Below are 20834 nucleotides of genomic sequence, written 5' to 3'. Positions count from 1 at the left end.
ACTGAGTCTCAATTGTCAATAAGATCTTTAAAATAAAACAATATGGAAAAACAAATGCAAAGATATAGTCTCACTATGTCCATTAGATAAGTAAAAAATATGCCAACCCAACTTACGTGAATTAGCTACATGGTTATCTCTCCAGTTTAATCAATGAAAAAGGTTTACATGAAGAATATTGGTAACTTTAAAACAATATTGAAGGCCAGCACAACTTACCATGGCTGAAAAATTTTAATCTTTAACTGTGAAATTTTACATAAAATTCTTGACAGGAAAAATCACTATTTAAAATGAAATATTTACATATTTGCCTTCTGTATGTTTAAAATATGAAGTAAGAGTTAGGCATGGTTATTTTTATCACATAAAACAAAAACGATTTGATGAACTGAAAATGTCTTATGTAAAATACCAAATGGGAAATTTTATAGAAATATTTAAGAATTCAGATTTTATGTGTGTTAATGAATGTTATAAAAAGACAATGTTTTAAATTAGATTTTCATTGACATCAGTAGAGAGGTAGAGTGGTTCGATAATCAGTAAGTGTTTCTCTTTTTCTTCTCCATTCAAATCCATGAGGGTTCTGGTAGTAATAGGAGGCTGCTCTTTATAATAGTATCATCTGCCATGCCCAGTGTTCACTGAAGATTCAAGAGGGAATTAGCTTGGAATTCCTTGGGTCTCTTTTAGTCTAAATTCAAGAACATTTCCTCATCCATTAAAAATAAGCTCCAACACCAGCTTTCAAATTCTATAGTTCTATCATCTTAGGTTAGTATTATTTCAAAAAGGGGACCTTTAAGAGAGGATACTACTCTTCTGTTAAGAAAACGAGACATGGCCCTTTCGCAACATCAGGTGATAATCCAAGATCCCTTGCCTTTCTTTTCTCATCAGTGGAGAAGACTGAATAATGACACTAACACCTACCAGTATCTTTTCAATGTAATTAAGGGTCAGGGGCATACCAAGGTAGATTTGGACAATCTACAATTGCAGATTGGGGAAGAGATGCCGTCAAGAACCTAGTATTTGATGAAAGATTCATAAAATCAATGTAGAACATCTTCTGAATAAATATGATAAATATATTTGCCTGCAGTTAATGCAATTGAATTTCATCACAATGTTATATAGATATTTGCAGAAGAAATAACTTGCAGGGTATTATTTGCTTTAAAATTCTGTCATATTTATGTACAGCAAAAATATTACTTATGCACCGTAGCTAACTAGTTTTGAAAGAGACATTTTTCTTGTTGAAATTTACTTTTTACATGAATTCACTTCAACATTTAAAATCATATTCTTTTAAGTGCTTGGAGCTGAAAAGAAAGTTCGCAAATTACTTCCTGAGCCTAAACCAGAACCAAAGGAAGAAGTTGTTCTCAAAAGCGGTATAGTATTTTCAGCCATTATGTGAGCTTCAAATATGCCGAAAATAGACTTGAAAGCTTACAAAATGTTTCTGTCCCCTGGTTTTCTTTTAATTAGATTCCCAGTTTATGAAAACTCATTTGTAGTTTCATTAAAAATTAAGAATGCGATCATTTCCGTATCTTTTTTTAAAAAAGACAGAAATTTTGTGAGCATTCAGAGTATCTTGAAATTTTCAACAGTAATAAACAAAACTAAATTGATAATATTCTAAACTAATAACAATGACCATAGCTGTCACTTTCATAATAAAATTATGTAGTAAATGCACTTAACCTATTAAATACTCTAAATTACACCAAAATATTTAAGCCTAAACTCAGCATTCAGTTTTGAAGAGTGACATGGGATCGCCGTAACTAATAAATAACATTTTCTAAAAACTGAATGTTTCTTTCTACTAATAAAATATTAAAGAACTAGGAGCAAGATATTCAAATGAAAAATCAAGTTCTAACATTTTCTTCACATAGAATTACCTATTTCTAGACTATATTTCTTTGTCTATCTTGACTACAGTGAACTTTATACTTATTTAAGTACTTCTTATTCAATTGTACTATTGAATTTTGATTAGAATTTGTTGCTATTCAAATTATTCATTTTGTGTTTGGGATATTTCTGCCACGGATTTGTCTCTGAACAGACGTGTCTACCTACGTAGATATAAAGTGACTCTGAGTGCTATTCTAATTAACATTACAAACTTTGATTTTTTTAAAACATTTTTTGTGTAAAATGCCAGTTTCCCAGTGCACCAGCTTGCATGCTTTTCATTTTCCTTGCCTTGTACAACATTTACATTTGTCAAGCTTATTCAGCATCTTCATTAGTTTGTCTTGGTTTACATATAAACCTTTTTGTCTTTTAAGTTCTAAGAAGGAGACCTGAAGAAGAAGAACCTAAAGTAGAACCTAAAAAAGTAGAAAAAATTAAAAAACCTGCAGGTAGGAATCTCAGTAACAATTTGTGAAATTATCTTTTAACAAATTGGACATTTAACAAAAGGTTTATCTTGTAAACATAAATGGAGTTAAATGTAAACGTAGCTTCGTATTTCATCTGTGACATAGCCTGTGTTTTTCCATTGTCTGCTTTCTGTTTAAATACCTTTATCGTTCTCAAATCCATTCATTCATTTCCATACACTTTTTAAAAAATAATAATTATTATTATTATTTTGCCACGTAAGTTTTCTGGTAGAAATGGTTGTGAAGTAATCAAGTTTGCTGCAAAATAATGTCATGGGAGGGTATCAATAAATGTTTCCCAAAATTTGGGGGCTTTTAAGTGGGTTGACTTTTATCATTAGCCTGTTCTCAAAGAGTGTATTTGGAACTATTACGGAAGTGATTTAGAAAGGGAGAGCTAATGGGTTGGGAGGCAAGTGGATGGAATAAGAGAAGAAAAGTAAGTTGAGGCAGAGTCAGAAGAGAAAATAAAAATTAATTGATAGAAGATAAGGAGTTTTTTTAAGCCATCAATAGAGCTTTTGAAAAAATAATTTGATCTGATTATTTCAGATTAGTTGATTTGTAAGCATTCAAATCTTAAAATGACACTAAAAAAACCCTTATTATCTTAAAGTGCCAGAACCACCTCCAAAACCTGTTGAAGAGGTTGAAGCACCTCCAGCTGCTGTTCCCAAAAAAGAAAGGAAAATTCCTGAACCAACAAAAGGTACAAACTTCCTGGCACTTTCTTGGTTGTCCCTAAAAATGCAAATATGCATCAATTAAAATGTCATGACACTGGCATAAAAAATTGAACACATGAGCTTGATCTGCTCATCTTATCCAGCTTAATTTTTTTTTTACTATTTCTCTCTCATGTGCAATTGCCTCTTGACCACCCATTTGTTAAATAAATTACTAAGTTTTAAACACTAAGAAAAGTTTATTAATGGGCAATGAGATGAGTAACAACATTAGAACCAGTAAAACTGCCTTACCATATTTTCCACATTTTGTTTAAAATGCAAAATAATGTCAATCAAATAGGTCATTTGGTGACTATAAATGTATAAATTCTAGTATCTCCAAGATACGCTAAGTCTGCCACTTTTGGTTTAACTTTGTGAAAAACTTCAAAAATACTGTGATAACCTGCTTATTACTGTGAATTGTTTCAGTGCCTGAAATTAAGCCAGCAATACCTCTCCCTGCACCTGAACCAAAACCAAAGCCTGAACCAGGTAAGCAAGCTTATCCTCAGTGTCAACAGTGTATACCTTCATGTTTCACATGAGTAATGTGCAGTTAATAAAAAAAAGGGAGTAAAAATCTACACTCATCAAATGATTTCTAACATCCCAATGTATTTTTAGATTATATTGTTATATTTTATTTAATATAATATGTTAGAAATAGGCAAATGTATTATTATATTGTATATAGTTAGAATGTATTGTTCTCTGAAAAAATAGATATTGGGAGATTTTAAAGTTACATCCGAGAAGGCAAATAGGCCACCAAATAAGGTTTCTGGAAGTGACAAAGGATACATTAATGCAATGGACATCTTTCTACAGAGGTGAAAATTATCAAACCACCTCCCATGGAGCCTGCTCCAGTCCCCATCGCTGCCCCAGTCACGGTGCCAGTAGTTGGAAAGAAAGCAGGTATTTATTCTGTAGTTTTCTTTTTGCTTGTTTTGATGGCTTAATAAAAACTTCATTAAAATACAAGCCCTCGTTTGTTGAAACATAGGCATCATTTCAACTGTGGGAGTTTATAAATTCTGGATTTTCTTCATCTGCTGTCCTTTACCAATCTAACCTCTCACCCAAGGGTGAGATTTTGATTGAAATGCACATTCCTGCAAAGCACCATTTCTTTATATGCTTTTGAGATGGAGTAATGAGTATGTTCAATGCTGATGAAAACTAAGAAGACAGGCAGATACTCTCCATGGACAGACTTATAGGAATCCCATGGAGATTCAAATTTCCCATCTGCCCTATAGGAATCATTTCTCAGTTTTTGAAAAAGACTATCCTTGGGGATAATGAAAAAGTTCTGGAAATGGATAGTGTTGATGGTTGCATAATACTGTGAATATGCTTAAAGCAGCTGAATTGTACACCTAAAAATTGTTAAAGTGGTAAATTTTATGTTAGGTGTATTTTACCACAGTAAAAAGAAAAAAAAAGGCTGCATTGTTCAGCCTTTAAATCTATGTAAGAATTTAGATCATTAATAATCTTCTTAAAGATTACTGACTCAGCGGTATAGTTATCTCAGGTACAAACTTAAAGTACCTAGTTGTACATGAAGTATGAGTAGTTCATCTCTTAGGTTATAATCTCAAAACCGGAAATGAGTTGATGTGTATCAACCATTGATAAGTACACATCCTGACTATTTAATCTTTGACTATTTCCTTCATTTCTTTAAATTTTAATTTCCTAGTCTATAAGATCAGAATGGTAACTATATCTACCTAATAGGATTATTGTGAGGATCAAATATATGCAAAACACTTAGCACAGTGCTTGGTACATAGTAAGCCCTCTAGAAATATTTGGGGTTTTATTGTGTTTAATAACATGAGACAATATATTATGTTCTTCAGGCTGTAGTTTAATTTTAATACTTATGTTAACATACTTTGTCACTGATATTTATGGTTTGGGCATTATATTCTTTCTTTTGTGATTTCTATATGATACCTTTTATTCAGAAAAAGACAATAACCACCATTGAGCTAATTAAGTATATGTAAAAATACAGCTTTTCTCAATTCCCCAGAGCCTGACACTAGAAAATTGCTTCTACAGTTTATACTGCCCCTGCGTTAATTGAATTAAACTCTAAGTGTAGGAACTATCTTGATTCTGCCTTAGTTCACTGTCTAACTAGGGGAAATCTTCAAAAGAATACATACATTTGTAGCACATATGCTTTCTTTTTCTCTAGTCTTCCCTGGATTGGTCTGCCCAACTTAATTAAAAAAAAATGCTTTTGGTAACTTCTGAGTTATTTCCCTTTTGCCTATGTTGATTCTTTGTTGACAAAAACTTATTTCCTTGGTTCACATAACCAGCATATACAGAAACATATAAAATACTCTGCATAGCTAGGCAAGAGTAAAACTCTTCCTCACAAGGCAGGAGTAAGCCTTCCAGAAATGGGAGAAGAGTAAAGATACTTGCTGAAAGTAATTTTTTCATCCTAAATACATTGGCAATTTAGCTTGGTCACATCAGTCTCAGAATATGCCTTCTTGGAAATCTCAAAGTATACTCCGTAGGAATCTCATAAACAAATCCAATTTTTTCTTTATGAATTAATATTTGTAATAAAGAGCATGACTCACCCCACATGGTTTACTACTAAGCATGAAATAAGTCCAGAAATTGTTTAAATGCTGAGTTTTCTTTAATTTCAGAAGCCAAAGCACCTAAGGAAGAGGCTGCCAAGCCGAAAGGTCCCATCAAAGGTAAGATTCATGTCCCTGTACCTGAATTGTAATCTGTCTCTCTGGAAAACTTTGCATTCAAGGGGAAAGGAATTCAAAATTTACAACACTCTTTATTATTCCATTGATTCTGCTAAGACTAGTATATCTTCTGATATTGCAACTAATACACCTCTAATATTATTCAAGTGGGTATTATATAACATATATGTGTATATGTATTAGCATAGTGAACCCTATAAGTCCCTAGCTTCATTCTTCATATACTTCATATTTATGCATGACAGATAAAATAATTAGAAATTCATCAGGACATTTTATATTTGGCATTAAAACTTGAGAAAATAAAGAGCATTTATTATACATGGATTCCTATGCCACCTGATTTTCCTGTCTGAAAGAAAGGAGTATAAATTCAGTTGCCCCTTCACTTGCCTAGTCGTTAATTTGCTGTTCTTGTCTCCTAGTTGCTCTGTCATTTGTTTTACCCAGCAGGCAGCCAAGTATATGCTTTCTGACCTTTATTCAATTTTTAATTTTATTTTGAATTAGGTGTACCCAAAAAGACTCCTTCACCAATAGAAGCTGAAAGGAAAAAGCTAAGACCAGGAAGTGGTGGAGAGAAACCGCCTGATGAAGCCCCGTTCACCTACCAGCTAAAGGCTGTGCCACTGAAGTTTGTGAAAGAAATCAAAGACATTGTCTTGACTGAAGCAGAGTCAGTTGGCTCCTCTGCAATCTTTGAGTGTTTGGTCTCCCCCTCCACTGCAGTTACAAGCTGGATGAAAGATGGTAGCAACATCCGGGAGAGCCCAAAGCACAGATTCATCGCTGATGGTAAAGACAGAAAGCTGCACATCATTGATGTTCAACTCTCTGATGCTGGCGAGTACACCTGTGTTTTACGTCTGGGGAATAAGGAAAAGACCTCCACGGCAAAACTTATTGTTGAAGGTAATTTCCAGTCTTCTGAATGTGGTCCGTAATAAACTTTAACACAATAAACCTCAGTAGCAACTTTTTATTGTCCTTTAAGACAAAATGTCTTATTTCCAAGTTTTATTCCACTGAAAGCATTGTATGTATTGGAAAGTCTCTGCAGATTTTTAATACTGAAATTCTCTACAGAACTTCCTGTGCGTTTTGTAAAAACTCTTGAAGAGGAAGTCACAGTGGTCAAAGGACAGCCATTGTACTTGAGCTGTGAGCTAAACAAAGAGCGTGACGTGGTCTGGAGGAAGGATGGGAAGATTGTGGTGGAGAAACCCGGCAAGATTGTGCCCGGTGTCATTGGCTTGCTGCGGGCCCTGACCATCAATGATGCAGATGACTCCGATGCCGGAACATACACAGTGACTGTGGAAAACGCCAACAACCTGGAGTGTTCATCCTGCGTGAAAGTCGTAGGTTAGTCCTTTGCTGGGAAATTTTGTTCTGCTGATTAATGTACAAGAAAAGAGAAGAGAGAATTTTATTGCCCAGTATCAGGATATCAGCAGTCTTATACCTTATCTACAAGAGGGAATGTCTATCTATCTATATCTATCTATATCACAGCAGATTAATTATGTCCAGTTTTAAGCATTTTTTTTCTATTTCTGAAATTTACTAAGGAAGTTATTTATATGACTTGTTCAGATCATAATTATTTTTCTGACCTCATTTTCATACAGAAGTCATTAGAGACTGGCTGGTGAAACCCATACGAGATCAGCATGTGAAACCCAAGGGGACTGCTGTTTTCACCTGTGTTATAGCAAAGGATACGCCAAACATTAAGTGGTTCAGAGGATATGATGAAATCCCCTTGGAACCAACTGACAAGACAGAGATTCTGAAAGATGGAAATATTCTATACCTCAAAATTAAGAATGCTACACCAGAAGACGTTGATGAATATGCAGTGGAAATTGAAGGGAAGAGATATCCTGCAAAGCTGACACTTGGAGGTATAAAAATCTTAGCTTTTGTTCTAAAAGATAAATTTTGTGTGTGCCTAAGGCAAAATAATACACACACACACACACACACACACACACACACAAAAGAAAGCAATGTTAGATTGTTTAAAACCTTACAGTATTTCATCCTTTACCAATACAGAACGTGAAGTTCAATTGCTTAAACCAATAGAGGATGTTACCATTTATGAGAAAGAAAGTGCAAGCTTTGATGCAGAAATATCAGAAGCAGATGTTCCTGGACAGTGGAAACTGAAGGGAGAACTTCTAAGACCCTCACCTGTGAGTAATTTCTCATTTTAAGTTGTTAGTCGTATAAAATAACTACATTCTATAATCAGGTTTGACATTCAGATTTGGTTCAACAGTGATGGAGTTATTTCCGGCTTCTGAAGCCTCAAAGAGGGAAAGAAATTTGATGCACTATTTGTGGACAACTCAGACAATTTTTTAAAATTTTATGATAAGACATTTTTACTTATTTTTATTAGTAATATTATGGTTATTTTTATGACTCTCTAGGAATCTGTATCTGAAATACTTTATCTCATTCAAATGCTAACTCAAATTATCATTTTTCAGACTTGTGAAATCAAGGCAGAAGGTGGAAAACGCTTCTTGACTTTGCACAAAGTCAAATTGGACCAAGCCGGTGAAGTTCTTTACCAGGCACTTAATGCATTTACGACAGCCATTCTGACAGTAAAAGGTATGGGCCTTTAGAACTCACAGAGTAGTCTCAACTGCATCTTACATCCCTCTGCATGCTGAAAAACCTCATTCTTAATGTTTAATTTTCAGAAATTGAACTTGACTTTGTCGTGCCCCTGAAGGATGTCACAGTCCCAGAAAAGCGACAGGCTCGATTTGAATGTGTCCTCACTCGAGAGGCAAATGTTATATGGTCTAAAGGACCTGATATAATCAAGGCATCTGACAAGTTTGACATCATTGCCGACGGAAAGAAACACATTCTTGTCATCAACAATTCTCAGTTTGCTGACGAAGGGGTCTATACTGCTGAAGTGGAGGGCAAGAAGACCTCAGCACGACTGTTTGTTACAGGTGAGACCTGGTGAGATCGGCCTTTAACATCTCATTTAGGCACATGAATAGCTGACTTCAAAGGTAGAACACCAGTAGCTGTAAGTGACCATCGGCCCCATGACCTTATTTTCACATTGCCATCAAAACAACCCCCTTAATTTTTTTTTAATGGAAGATAGCTGCATTTGAAAAGATGTCTAATAAATGCCATATGAAACAGCTCTCTTCTACCAGGCAGGTTAGAGTGGAATACTTCTGAAAAACTGTGTTTCTGAGCATAGTATCCATGCTTGCTTTGCAGGTATAAGACTGAAATTCATGTCGCCTCTTGAAGATCAAACAGTGAAAGAAGGTGAAACAGCAACTTTTGTATGTGAGCTTTCTCATGAAAAAATGCACGTAGCCTGGTTCAAAAATGATGCCAAACTCCACACGAGCAGAACTGTACTCATCTCATCGGAAGGCAAGACTCACAAGTTGGAAATGAGAGAGGTGACCCTGGATGATATATCCCAGATCAAAGCTCAGGTTAAGGACCTGAGCTCCACAGCAAATCTCAAGGTCTTAGGTAAATGTGGCCACCCATAACCAGGTAGCCAGTTTTTGGTTGGTGGGAGTGGGTAATAGTTAAATATTTTGCAACCTGTAACTCTTCAATAACCTTTCATTTTCACGTGCTTCTGATTATCTGCTAAATGTCTTTCACAGAGGCTGATCCTTACTTCACCGTGAAATTACATGACAAAACTGCAGTGGAGAAGGATGAGATTATCTTGAAGTGTGAAGTGAGCAAAGACGTGCCAGTGAAATGGTTCAAAGATGGTGAAGAAATTGTGCCTTCACCCAGATACTCCATCAAATCAGATGGCCTGCGCCGCATCTTAAAGATCAAAAAGGCAGAACTGAAAGACAAAGGCGAATATGTGTGTGACTGCGGCACAGACAAGACAAAAGCAAATGTCACTGTTGAGGGTGAGCTGCTCAAAAATGTTAAAACTTACCCCACCTGAACCTGTGGTTTCTTTGTTCAGTCATTCTCACAAAACTGTATCATTTCAGCTCGGCTAATAAAAGTGGAAAAACCTCTGTATGGAGTAGAAGTGTTTGTAGGTGAAACAGCTCGCTTTGAAATCGAACTTTCTGAACCAGATGTTCACGGCCAGTGGAAGTTAAAAGGAGAGCCTTTAACTGCATCACCTGTAAGTCAAGATGATCTATCACACAGGGGGAAGTCTCGCAGGGTTTTTGGTGAAAAGTGATACCTTTATGGTATGAAATCTCTTGATTATTTGTAGCAATAACCAGTTATGAAAATCATGTTCTTCTTTCTCTTTCCTTCTAACCCCCTCTCCAAACAGGACTGTGAAATCATTGAAGATGGGAAGAAGCACATTCTGGTCCTTTATAACTGCCAGCTTGGTATGACAGGAGAGGTCTCCTTCCAGGCTGCCAATGCTAAGTCTGCAGCTAATCTGAAAGTGAAAGGTATGCCCTGCCTGCCAGCCACCCTTTGGTATTTTCTTCACAAGTCTTCCCGAGGAGACGTGAAATTGATCAGGGGCCATGAATGGAAGTACGTGCTGGCTTCATCCACACCCTCCTCTTTTTTCAGAATTGCCACTTATCTTCATCACACCTCTCAGTGATGTTAAAGTCTTTGAGAAAGATGAGGCTAAGTTTGAGTGTGAAGTATCCAGGGAGCCCAAAACATACCGTTGGCTGAAAGGAACCCAGGAAATCACGGGCGATGACAAAATTGAGCTGATAAAGGATGGCACCCGGCATGCGCTGGTGATCAAATCTGCTGCCTTCGAAGATGAAGCAAAATACATATTTGAAGCTGAAGATAAGCATACCAGTGGCAAACTGATCATTGAAGGTAAATGTTTTTATCAGATAGGCCACCTTTAAATGATTTGTTGTTGTTGTTGTTGTGGCTTTTACATATCCTCCTTTAAGGGCTGGAATTAATGAGCTTTTTTTTTTTTCTTGATAGGAATCCGACTCAAATTCCTCACTCCACTCAAGGATGTCACAGCCAAAGAGAGGGAAAGTGCTGTGTTTACCGTGGAGCTGTCCCATGATAACATTCATGTCCGCTGGTTCAAGAACGACCAGCGCCAGCATACCAAAAGGAACATCTCAATGCACGATGAAGGGAAAATCCATTCCATCACATTTAAAGACCTCTCTATTGATGATACCTCTCAAATTAAAGTAGAAGCTATGGGGCTGAGTTCAGAAGCAAAACTTACTGTGCTTGGTGGGTGCCTTTCTTTCAATTTACTTTTATTGCATTCAATTCAGCAGAAATTTGTGGAGTATCTAATACATAAAAGTCTCTCAAGTGTTACATTGCGTGAAAGCAACCCGTGTCCTTAGAGAGCTATCATATATGTTATCAGGCTTATTTCTAAAATATTTTTACCTAAAAATATGAGGATTTTGAAGTAATAAAGATTCAGGCTCACAAAATAGCCAGCTGAAATCAAAATTAAAACTCAGAGGGAGGGTATAGCTCAGTGTTAGAGCATTTTCTTAGCATACACGAGGTCCTGGGCTCAATCCCCAGTACCTCCATTAGAAATAAATAAACAAACAAACAAACAAACAAACAAACCTAATTACACCCCCCCCAAACTCAGCTAATTATTGGGTCCTGTCATGTTTAAAATAGGAATATAAATATTTCCTATTTCCTCACTTTATGAAAATTATTTCAGAAAAATGTTTTTCAAGACTCTGGGAAACACAGAACTTAATAAAGCTTACTTAATAAATCTCATTGTTTTTCCTGGGCCCTTAATATCAAGCAGATTACATATGAAGTCTAACATATATAGAAACTATTAAAGGCAAACTATTAATTGATATAAGAAAAACTAATAATGTGAATCTGAATGCTTACAGGTAAACTAGGCAGAGTAGGTTTGCTAAGAAATTAAAAATTTAGCTGAATTGTCAAGGAACACATAATTATGTTTGAAGCTAACTTTCACTGTGTCTTTCAAACTACTGTTAATAAAATACTTCAAAATATAATATAGATGAATTGATCTTGAAAAATCCCAGGCATTGGTTCCCTTTCTAACATTTATTAGAGAACTTTTGAAGATAAAACATGTTAAATGAGTGGAAGCATTGTGCAATTAAAATACATACCCAGACCTCTGTGAGCTGCCTCTGAAACTTTCTAAGAGATTTGCATCTCCCTAGGTGGTTAATAAAATTTTTTCACTTATACTTTACTTGCAGAGGGAGATCCATACTTTACAGGAAAGCTTCAAGATTACACTGGCGTAGAGAAAGACGAAGTGGTTCTACAGTGTGAAATTAGCAAAGCAGACGCACCAGTGAAATGGTTTAAGGATGGGGAGGAAATAAAGCCATCTAAAAATGCTGTTATTAAGGCTGATGGCAAGAAGCGCATGCTAATCCTAAAGAAAGCCTTGAAATCAGATATTGGACAGTACACCTGTGACTGCGGGACAGATAAGACCTCAGGAAAGCTTGGCATTGAGGGTAAGGAAATTTCCACGAGTTTCACTCTTGAAGCTGTTGGAGTTATTTCTGCCAGAGGCTAATGATACATGCTGACCCTTCACTTTTCTAGATCGGGAAATTAAACTGGTGCGACCCCTGTACAGTGTGGAGGTGATGGAGACTGAGACGGCCCGCTTTGAAACCGAAATCTCAGAAGAGGATATCCATGCCAACTGGAAACTCAAGGGAGAGGCACTACTCCAAACACCTGTAAGGCTATTTCTAAACTTGTCAACAGCTAGAGGAGCTGTATGAAATAAAAGAGGACAGGAGGAAAGTCAGAGTGCATGCAGGGCACTTAAAACATGGTGTCAGGTTCTCTGTCAGACCTGAAGCCAAAGAGAAATATTAGGGTTTATGTATGGGCACGGACAGGCACACTTGCATTAGTTTTCATCCAGAATAGTGGTTTAAGGTTGTAGATATTCTGTGATGCCGCTCGTTGGTTCAGAATTATACAGCTAAAATAAACACTGCCTTCATGAATAGTATTGCTAAGCTTTGTTTCACAAAAATACTCAAAATTATAGTCTCACCAATCATTTGTGACATTCCTTTAATTAACATATTATATCCTCAGAAAAAAATATCAAAGATGATTGCTTCCTATGAACCCTTTTGTTTCTTTTGGTACAGGAGTGTGAGATTAAGGAAGAAGGCAAAATGCACTTCCTTATTCTGCACAACTGCCGCTTGGACCAGACCGGTGGGGTGGATTTCCAAGCTGCCAATGTTAAATCTAGTGCCCACCTCCGAGTAAAACGTAAGTATTACGTGTTTCTGCTGAAAATTAACTATATACTTTTGCAGCAAATGAATGTGAGTGAAATTAATTGGCATTATTTAATTAATTAGAAAACATTAAAATATATAGGAACTGACTTTCTTGTATTTACTTCTCTGACATTCTCATACACATGTGGTTCAAATTCTAAAGCTTTGGTAATTTCATTGACCTAACCATTTGAACAAAAGAAAATTAAGCAAGTCAGAATCTCCTACTTTGTAATTCTTTCATTCAAAGTAGATATACACACAATAAGAGTCTAACTTAGAACCCTTAAAGACCACATCCTTCAGGCGGCTGTACAACTACAGCACCATACAGATAACTTTTGCTGTGTGGGCATTTCAGACTCCAGAGGGGAGGCGGGCAGCATCGGGCTAACATTTTTGGAAGGTGCAAAAGTGTTTATGGATCAGACAGGCTATGTGATTGAGGGGCCCTTGTCCTCTCCCAATCAGAGTCTTAGTTATTTTGGAAGTCACATACCTATGTAGCAAGAGGAACTTGACGCCTGGCAGAGACAGATGCAGCACAGACTTCTTGCTGACCTTGTGTATTAGAACGAAAGGGCCCCTACAGATACCCATTCTCTAGCCACCAGCTCTCCCCTCCTCAGCACCAAGGGGCACGTTCTCATGGGAGTTTGAACAGTGGGCAGGCCTGTGGCTCTCTCCTTCTTGAAGAAAGCAACCATGGAGATTAAGAACTAAATCAGTCCTGATTCTTTTGGCATTACAAAATGAGTGATCCAAAGCCGTTTCCTTCCTCTCGCCAAGCACGAGTCATTGGTCTTCTGAGGCCTCTGAAGGATGTCACAGTAACTGCAGGGGAAACAGCCACCTTTGACTGCGAGCTGTCTTATGAGGATATCCCAGTGGAATGGTATCTCCGAGGGAAGAAACTAGAGCCCGGCGAGAAGGTAAAAAGCAGGCGTGCAGTTGCCTGTCTTGCTCTTCCTTTTTCTCTGGGTTCTTCTGTCTTCATGTGTGTGTTCCTAGTTCTTTGCCTTCTTATGCCCCCTACTCTCCCTTTCCCTTTCTTTTCCCTACTCAAGCCTGATTTCTGCTGAAATTGTAAAGTAATTGTAAAGAAATTCTTCTGACTTTTGTTGGGTTTAACCTGGTATTTTTATCGAAATGGAAATTAAAACTTTAAGTACAATTAAGTTTTAGTCTTTTGAGGAAAAGGCAAAACACTCACTAGTTATCAGTGATAGTTTGTTTAATTAACTGGGAGGCAGGAAGGATCAAAAAGGCTTTCTGATTCGATGCATGGGAACAACAGTACAGACTAAGTTCTATGGCTAATTCTCACCATGCTATCTAGTGTTCTGCGTATAAGGGGATTAAGAGGAGAGGATTGAAATTCCATTTCAGGCAGTTTGATCAAGTAGTTGAGATAGCTTCTTGGGCAGATCTGCTCTTCAAGCATTTCTTCAAAGCTATTTTTAACCCTCAAGTGCTTTGAGCTCTGCACATTCTGGAATGCAAGTGGATTATTTAAAGTGCAACTGATGGTACTGGCAAGAGAGGAGGGCTCCCTGATTTTCCGTATGTATGAACAAATATGCTTTACAAAGTTTTAGGAAATAACCAGCTTCTGGTGTTGGCCCAAGATTTTACCCATACGTAAAAACCGAAGCAATTATTCAGATAGGCCCAAAATACAATTTACCCAAAATGAGCAATGTATTTTGCCCCCTAAAACAATGTGTTTTGTCAAAATTATCTTGATAAGTGCCTTTAATTTTGAATTCTTGAAATGAAATATATAGCAAATGTCCAACGTGGGTTGGAAATAAAGCACAGGGCATTACATTGTCCTGTGTCAATTTTTTTTCCAGTATTTTAGAAATAGCATCAAATGTTACATCGAGGCTTCAATAGAAATCAAATTTTTAAGACTCATATAATTTAAAAGGAATTTACTTTAACAAAGAGCCACAAAGTTAATTAAAGTATTACAAGGAAAATGCCTTTGAACACCTGTTCTAAAACAAAACAAAAAAACTAGTGTTCTACCAAAGTGATTAAAGGGTAATTCAGTTAACAGTCATCTTCGAGTTAAAGTCTGTCTGTTATACGAACAGTAATGACAAGTAATTTGATCTCTCTTTTTTTTTTTTTTTTTTAACTAAAGATAGAAAAAGCAGTCAAATGTTCAAATTGCAGCGAGAGAATAAGTTAAATGTGAGGAAACCATCCTCATGGTGAGGCCTTCTAAATACTGAGCTGGGCGATGGAGGCATCTCCACCTTCAAGTTTGCTTTTTTTTAATGTGCATTTATCCAATTAAGTGTGTCAAAGGCAGAGGATTGGCTGACTTTTCAAGATCCTTTCTAGATAAATTCATGATCTGAATAAAGGAACACTGCTTAAGGACAAATGATACTATTATTCTGCTACTAAATATCTTTTGGTCAAATGAAGAGATTTTTATTATAAGATCGGTTTCATTGGTTCTAATCAATGAAAACTATACTATTTTAAATTAAAATGTAGACTTCTAAAAATCTTAGTTACATTTTACTCAAAAATATATACATATATATATATATGTCTTATTGTCACTAAACTTTCTTTTCTCAGATTAGAAAGGATCACCTTACTATAATTCTGTAGCACCTCTTTGTGTCTCTCTTGGCATAGGAATTTTAATCCTTTACTTTAGCCACCCAAATACTTCAGCTTTTTATGAACTTGCTCTTATATTACGTCAATGGCTCTTTTTTTAAAAGAACTTAAATATAAGCTGTGAAGGAATAGTCATTTTATTATATTTTGCAGGTTTTGTTTAAATTAAATCTGTCAGAACAAACTTGCTATTATCACTTTAACTCAGGCCTTTCATCTTTACTTCACAGAATGTTTAGCCTCCGTAAACTACATCAACCAAACAAAAACACATTATTGTATTGGGTTATCAAAAGAGAAAATTTCAGAAATGAGTATTTCCCCCCTTTGGCCATCAGTTCAAGAAGGACTGCTAAGTCCTAAATGGCCATTGATAATTTTGTATTTAAACTTTAATAGTTTGCTTGATTACAGTCCTAATGTCTATTGCATTACAGCAGTATGCTTCCCTTAAAAAATAACGATATTTTAAGGATAACCTCTAATATTATCTTTATATAATCTACCACAAAATCTTCAGCATTCACATTATTGGTTTATTTTTATAAGATACCTGTTAGTTTTTGGCCCTTTTTAAATGTAATCAGCATACACTGTCTATGAGCTATTTATTGAGAACCACTATGTTCTTAGCCAAATTCTTGGTGATAGAATATTCTTGAGTAGCCTCAGAGAAATTTCCATGACAAAACAATGTGTAATAGACAACATATATCTGTTGGTGGATTAGAACCTGGATACTTTTAAAAATGGCCCTAAATCACAGTCCAAATTTTAAACTGAAAATTTATATTGAAATGTCATCATAAAAACAGTTTTTTTCCCATTCAATATATTAATATAACCATGCCCAGCTCTTCATCAAGGAAAAACCTTTATATGAAACTTTATTCCTGACTCTTTGTTTTACACAGCATAGTAACAGTTCCACTGATAAAACAAACAAACAAACAAACAAAATTTTTTACATTATTCTTAACTATAAGTAAACCCTGAAGCAGTGCAAAATCAATCTCGATGACAGGGCGCAGAGTCTTATGGAATTTTGGATGGTAGAACTAGAAGAACCTCCAAATGTCTCACGGTTTCCTGTCAGGTTGTAGCCTGATTTTCAGCTGCACAAATCACAGTTATGGGACCTAAAGACAGCCCATATCAAGGCGGTGTGTTCTTCTTGATAATTCATTTTCCTACGACAATGCCCCTTCAAACCACCTAAGGTTGCATTTACAACAAGAATTTATCATCCAAATGTTAACAGTGGTGGCAGCATTTGTGTCAATATTCTAAGACCACGTGGTCTCGTGCTTTAACTAGTTCTGAAGTTCTTTTATCCATTTGCTCCCTGCCACATGAACAATTATAGCCCCGTCTGATACCTGATTTTCCCAGTCCTGAAATGCAAATATCTGAAGAGAAGAAGAGTCAACATCTTCACTTGTGTTTTTGAACAAAATATTATTTTAATCACAGGTTTAGTTGGTTTGCAAAATAATTTTAATTGCTAAAATAAATGGGAAGAATTCTAGCTCGTTGCACAGCAAACACCTAGCATTTAGAACATGAAGTTTACTTTCAGCTTACTATATGCAATCATCTTTTTCCTTCCTTTATTATTTAGCTATTCTAAGTTCTTCCTTTATATAAATATAAACCCAGTAGCAGAATGGAGGCAGATATATATGTATACATATACATACACACACACACACACACACACACACACATAAACATTTGCCTAGGCATTTCACTATAAAAGGCCACCTAGTAATTATGTAAAGGTAACTATGAAACTACAAAAGCCTAAAATTTCCTCAAAAGATTCCAAACTATTGGTTAAAATCATTTTCAAATACATACATGTTTTATAATTATAAAACAACTTGGAAAGCAGTATTTCAAACTGTTTACCTGAATGAACTAAATGCACCTCTGTATATTGGATTGCACTTTCATATGTTCTTTTGTGTCTCCAGTTCTACTGATACATAATTGACATACTGCACTGTATAAGTTTAAGGTGTACAGCATAATGATTTGACTTATGAAATGATCACCACAATAAGTTTAGTGATCATCCATCCTTTCATATAGATAAAATTTTAAAATATAGAAAAAATTTGTTTTTTCTGTGATGAGACCTCTTAGGATTTACCCTCTTAACAACTTTCATATATAATGTACAACAGTGTTAATTATATTTATCTTGTTGTACATTACAGCCCTAGTACTTATTTATCTTATGAAAAGAAGTTTGTACCTTTTGATTACCTTCATTCAATGAGCCCCCACCTCACACCCTGCCTCTAGTAAACACAAATCTGATCTCTTCTGTGAGTTTGTTTGTTTTTGAAGTATAATTGACCTACATCACCGTGTTAGCTCTTGGTACATAATATGTTGTTTCGATTATTTCTATACATTTCAAAATGATCACTAAAATAGTGTGGTTACCATTCATATATTCTTAAACTGCACTTTTTTTCAAAAAACTAGGTGGTCACACGTTCAGAAGGAAGAGTTCATACACTTACTCTGAGGGATGTAAAGTTAGAAGATGCTGGAGAAGTTCAACTAGTAGCAAAAGATTTCAAAACACAAGCCAAACTCATTGTGAAAGGTAACTGCATGGCTTATTTTTTTAAAAAACATGTATAATATAGAGGTTCATAAATAATGCCAACTCTCAATTATCTGTATATAAGTACCATAAATCATTAAAATCCACCAAATATCAGAAAGTGTAATTTTGGCCTAAGAAAATAGCCTCATAGACTATTAAAAAAAAAAAAAAAGCCAAAATTGGCTAGAATAGGTTTTACTTCGTCTTTCCATCCCCACTGTTTTTATTGCATTCAGTTAACATCTGGAGGAAGAATTATTATCAAAGTATCCATCACTCTCTTAACTAAGAGTTGGCTATTATTTCCTCAGTGTTTCATATTCTTTAAAAATGCTTTTCCTCTATATACAAATAATGATGAAACATCATTATTAGAGGAAAACATCTGAGTGAAATCAAAATTTACAAATGAAACTTAAAAACAGAAAATCCCTGGAGATGTGAGAGGAAAGTTGAGGAAGTGCTGAAACTCTTGGAGAAGGAAAGGAGAAATACCTTGGCTAATTAGTATGATTCTTTCAGAACCCCCAGTTGAATTCACTAAGCCTCTTGAGGACCAGACGGTCGAAGAGGAAGCCACAGCCGTTTTGGAGTGTGAAGTATCACGAGAAAATGCTAAGGTGAAATGGTTCAAGAATGGAACAGAAATTCTCAAAAGCAAGAAGTATGAAATTGTTGCTGATGGCAGGGTCAGAAAACTTATTATACACGGCTGTACCCCAGAGGATATTAAAACATACACTTGTGATGCTAAGGATTTTAAGACTTCCTGTAACCTGAACGTCGTGCGTAAGTATTCTTCTTACACAGGACTTTTCATTTGCAACTCTTTGATAACAAACAAACAAACAAAAAACCACTTTTTGCATGCCCTTCTTGCCCTAATCGCATTTCTTGGCAACTTAAAACAGTATCAGTACTGACATAACATGATCCTCTATGTGTTTAAAAAAGAGAGAGAGTTCCTTCTGCCACATCTGGTCTGAGAAGGGCAGGCTGATCACATTTTGCTATGCTTCTCACTGAGTAGTGAGCAGACATGCTGTTTGTCTACGTGGGGTTTAAGCCTACTGCAGGAATATCCCAATACAGATGAGGACAAATTGAATTTTAAAAGACAAGAAGGGAGCCATGATTAAAAAAAAGAGAGAGAGAGAAAAGGAAAGGAAATGAAAGCAATTTCCACTTGGAATAAAATGAATTCTCAGGTTTGAGAAACCACTAGAAAACGAGCGTGAAATTTCAGTTTGAATAGGAGCATGCTAGAGATTTGCTGTAATACGATCAAGCCCACTCACGTAATGCCATCTCTGAGAATAAGAATGGAAAAGAAGATGAGCGAAGCCTGGATTCTTTGAGTCCTATAAATGAAAAGAGCACTAATGGTTTTTAGCATTACTTCTTCCTCTGGTGAAATATATAATGTCTTTTTTTCAAAATGCCACATGCTAGCTCATTTTTTTTCATTCATTCATTTGTCCAGTGATAACATTTTTCAGTCTGTCTTTTTGTGCAATACTTGCTGCTTGGTTTAGTTGCTCCCCATCTGTCAATAACTATAAAACAGTGGCTTTGATTGTGCTTCAACATGCGTCTTGTATTTATCCTTTCCACTTTGGTTGCTTTGCTTTAGCTTATGACAGAGTAGCTTCTTGGGTCTCCTTCTTCACTATGTCATCTACTTTGTCGCCACTCCAAGAAGGCTGAGCAGATCTTCAAGCCTATAAGCCAGCACTTGTGTTCCAGAATCTCACTGATCAATAAAGGTCATCTTGGAAAAGACTCACAAGTACCCCTGAAAGAAGGAAGGGCATGTGGGAAGCTCTCCAATCCTGTGCATCCCCCAATTTAATTCTGGGGATAAATGAAACAAGAGATATTAAAAAAAAAAGCCACCCTCCCATGCAAAACATGTTGCTTTGTCGCACTAATGGATTTTGTGCCTGACTTATACGTGACGTCTTTGAAGTTGACACACACAAAAAGCTGAACGTATATGATTTCAATTGCAGACTCAAGCCTCTTAGCCATAGACAAGACTGATCATAGCTCTTCAAGATGCACTATCGTTGAATTCTTCTAATTTCTTAAAGACTATGCTGCTTGCCTTAAATAAGATAATGTTTCTTTGCTACTGGTATTTCTTTTGACAGTATCAACTTTCAACTCTGGAGAAGATTTTTCTTCCAGCTATCATTCAGAAGAACTGAGCTGGTGATGATAGATTAGATAGACAGACAGACAGATAGAATTAGTTGGATATATATAGGTTGCCACATAATTTTATGAAAACTACCAAGATGTAAAATGCAAAGTATCACACCTGAATGGGAGCTCCAAATGATTTCTAAGCCAGTTGTAGCCTGTTAAGATGGAAA

General features: G+C 35.9%; 1 protein-coding gene and 1 long non-coding RNA gene across 6 annotated transcripts in view; one reads left to right on the top strand and one right to left on the bottom strand.

Moving 5' to 3' along the window:
* Positions 1 to 20834, bottom strand: part of LOC141577720 (uncharacterized) — a 120798-nt gene that overhangs the window by 1391 nt on the left and 98573 nt on the right. For 2 of the 3 annotated variants that reach the window (XR_012507061.1, XR_012507060.1), the window contains one exon: positions 7180 to 7299. The exons of the other annotated variant lie outside the window; for it this stretch is intronic. This is a non-coding gene — a long non-coding RNA (uncharacterized LOC141577720). Of the gene's footprint in view, positions 1 to 7179; positions 7300 to 20834 lie in introns of those variants that run through there. 3 annotated transcript variants of the gene reach the window in all.
* TTN (titin) overlaps positions 1 to 20834 on the top strand; it is a 269061-nt gene that overhangs the window by 152273 nt on the left and 95954 nt on the right. For all 3 annotated transcript variants that reach the window (XM_074363962.1, XM_074363965.1, XM_074363963.1), the window contains 24 exons: positions 1323 to 1403; positions 2316 to 2390; positions 3031 to 3123; positions 3575 to 3637; positions 3974 to 4063; positions 5833 to 5883; positions 6415 to 6816; positions 6991 to 7269; positions 7536 to 7811; positions 7966 to 8105; positions 8406 to 8532; positions 8625 to 8888; positions 9172 to 9438; positions 9579 to 9842; positions 9930 to 10069; positions 10229 to 10355; positions 10483 to 10749; positions 10867 to 11133; positions 12126 to 12392; positions 12484 to 12623; positions 13050 to 13176; positions 13977 to 14119; positions 18330 to 18453; positions 18979 to 19245. In XM_074363962.1, coding sequence (XP_074220063.1) covers positions 1323 to 1403; positions 2316 to 2390; positions 3031 to 3123; positions 3575 to 3637; positions 3974 to 4063; positions 5833 to 5883; positions 6415 to 6816; positions 6991 to 7269; positions 7536 to 7811; positions 7966 to 8105; positions 8406 to 8532; positions 8625 to 8888; positions 9172 to 9438; positions 9579 to 9842; positions 9930 to 10069; positions 10229 to 10355; positions 10483 to 10749; positions 10867 to 11133; positions 12126 to 12392; positions 12484 to 12623; positions 13050 to 13176; positions 13977 to 14119; positions 18330 to 18453; positions 18979 to 19245 — 4341 coding nt within the window. The remainder of the gene's footprint in view (positions 1 to 1322; positions 1404 to 2315; positions 2391 to 3030; positions 3124 to 3574; positions 3638 to 3973; positions 4064 to 5832; positions 5884 to 6414; positions 6817 to 6990; positions 7270 to 7535; positions 7812 to 7965; positions 8106 to 8405; positions 8533 to 8624; positions 8889 to 9171; positions 9439 to 9578; positions 9843 to 9929; positions 10070 to 10228; positions 10356 to 10482; positions 10750 to 10866; positions 11134 to 12125; positions 12393 to 12483; positions 12624 to 13049; positions 13177 to 13976; positions 14120 to 18329; positions 18454 to 18978; positions 19246 to 20834) is intronic.

Source organism: Camelus bactrianus, chromosome 5, assembly GCF_048773025.1.
Source record: "Camelus bactrianus isolate YW-2024 breed Bactrian camel chromosome 5, ASM4877302v1, whole genome shotgun sequence".
Classification (NCBI taxonomy): domain Eukaryota; kingdom Metazoa; phylum Chordata; class Mammalia; order Artiodactyla; family Camelidae; genus Camelus; species Camelus bactrianus.
This window is presented reverse-complemented; position numbering and strand designations above follow the sequence as displayed.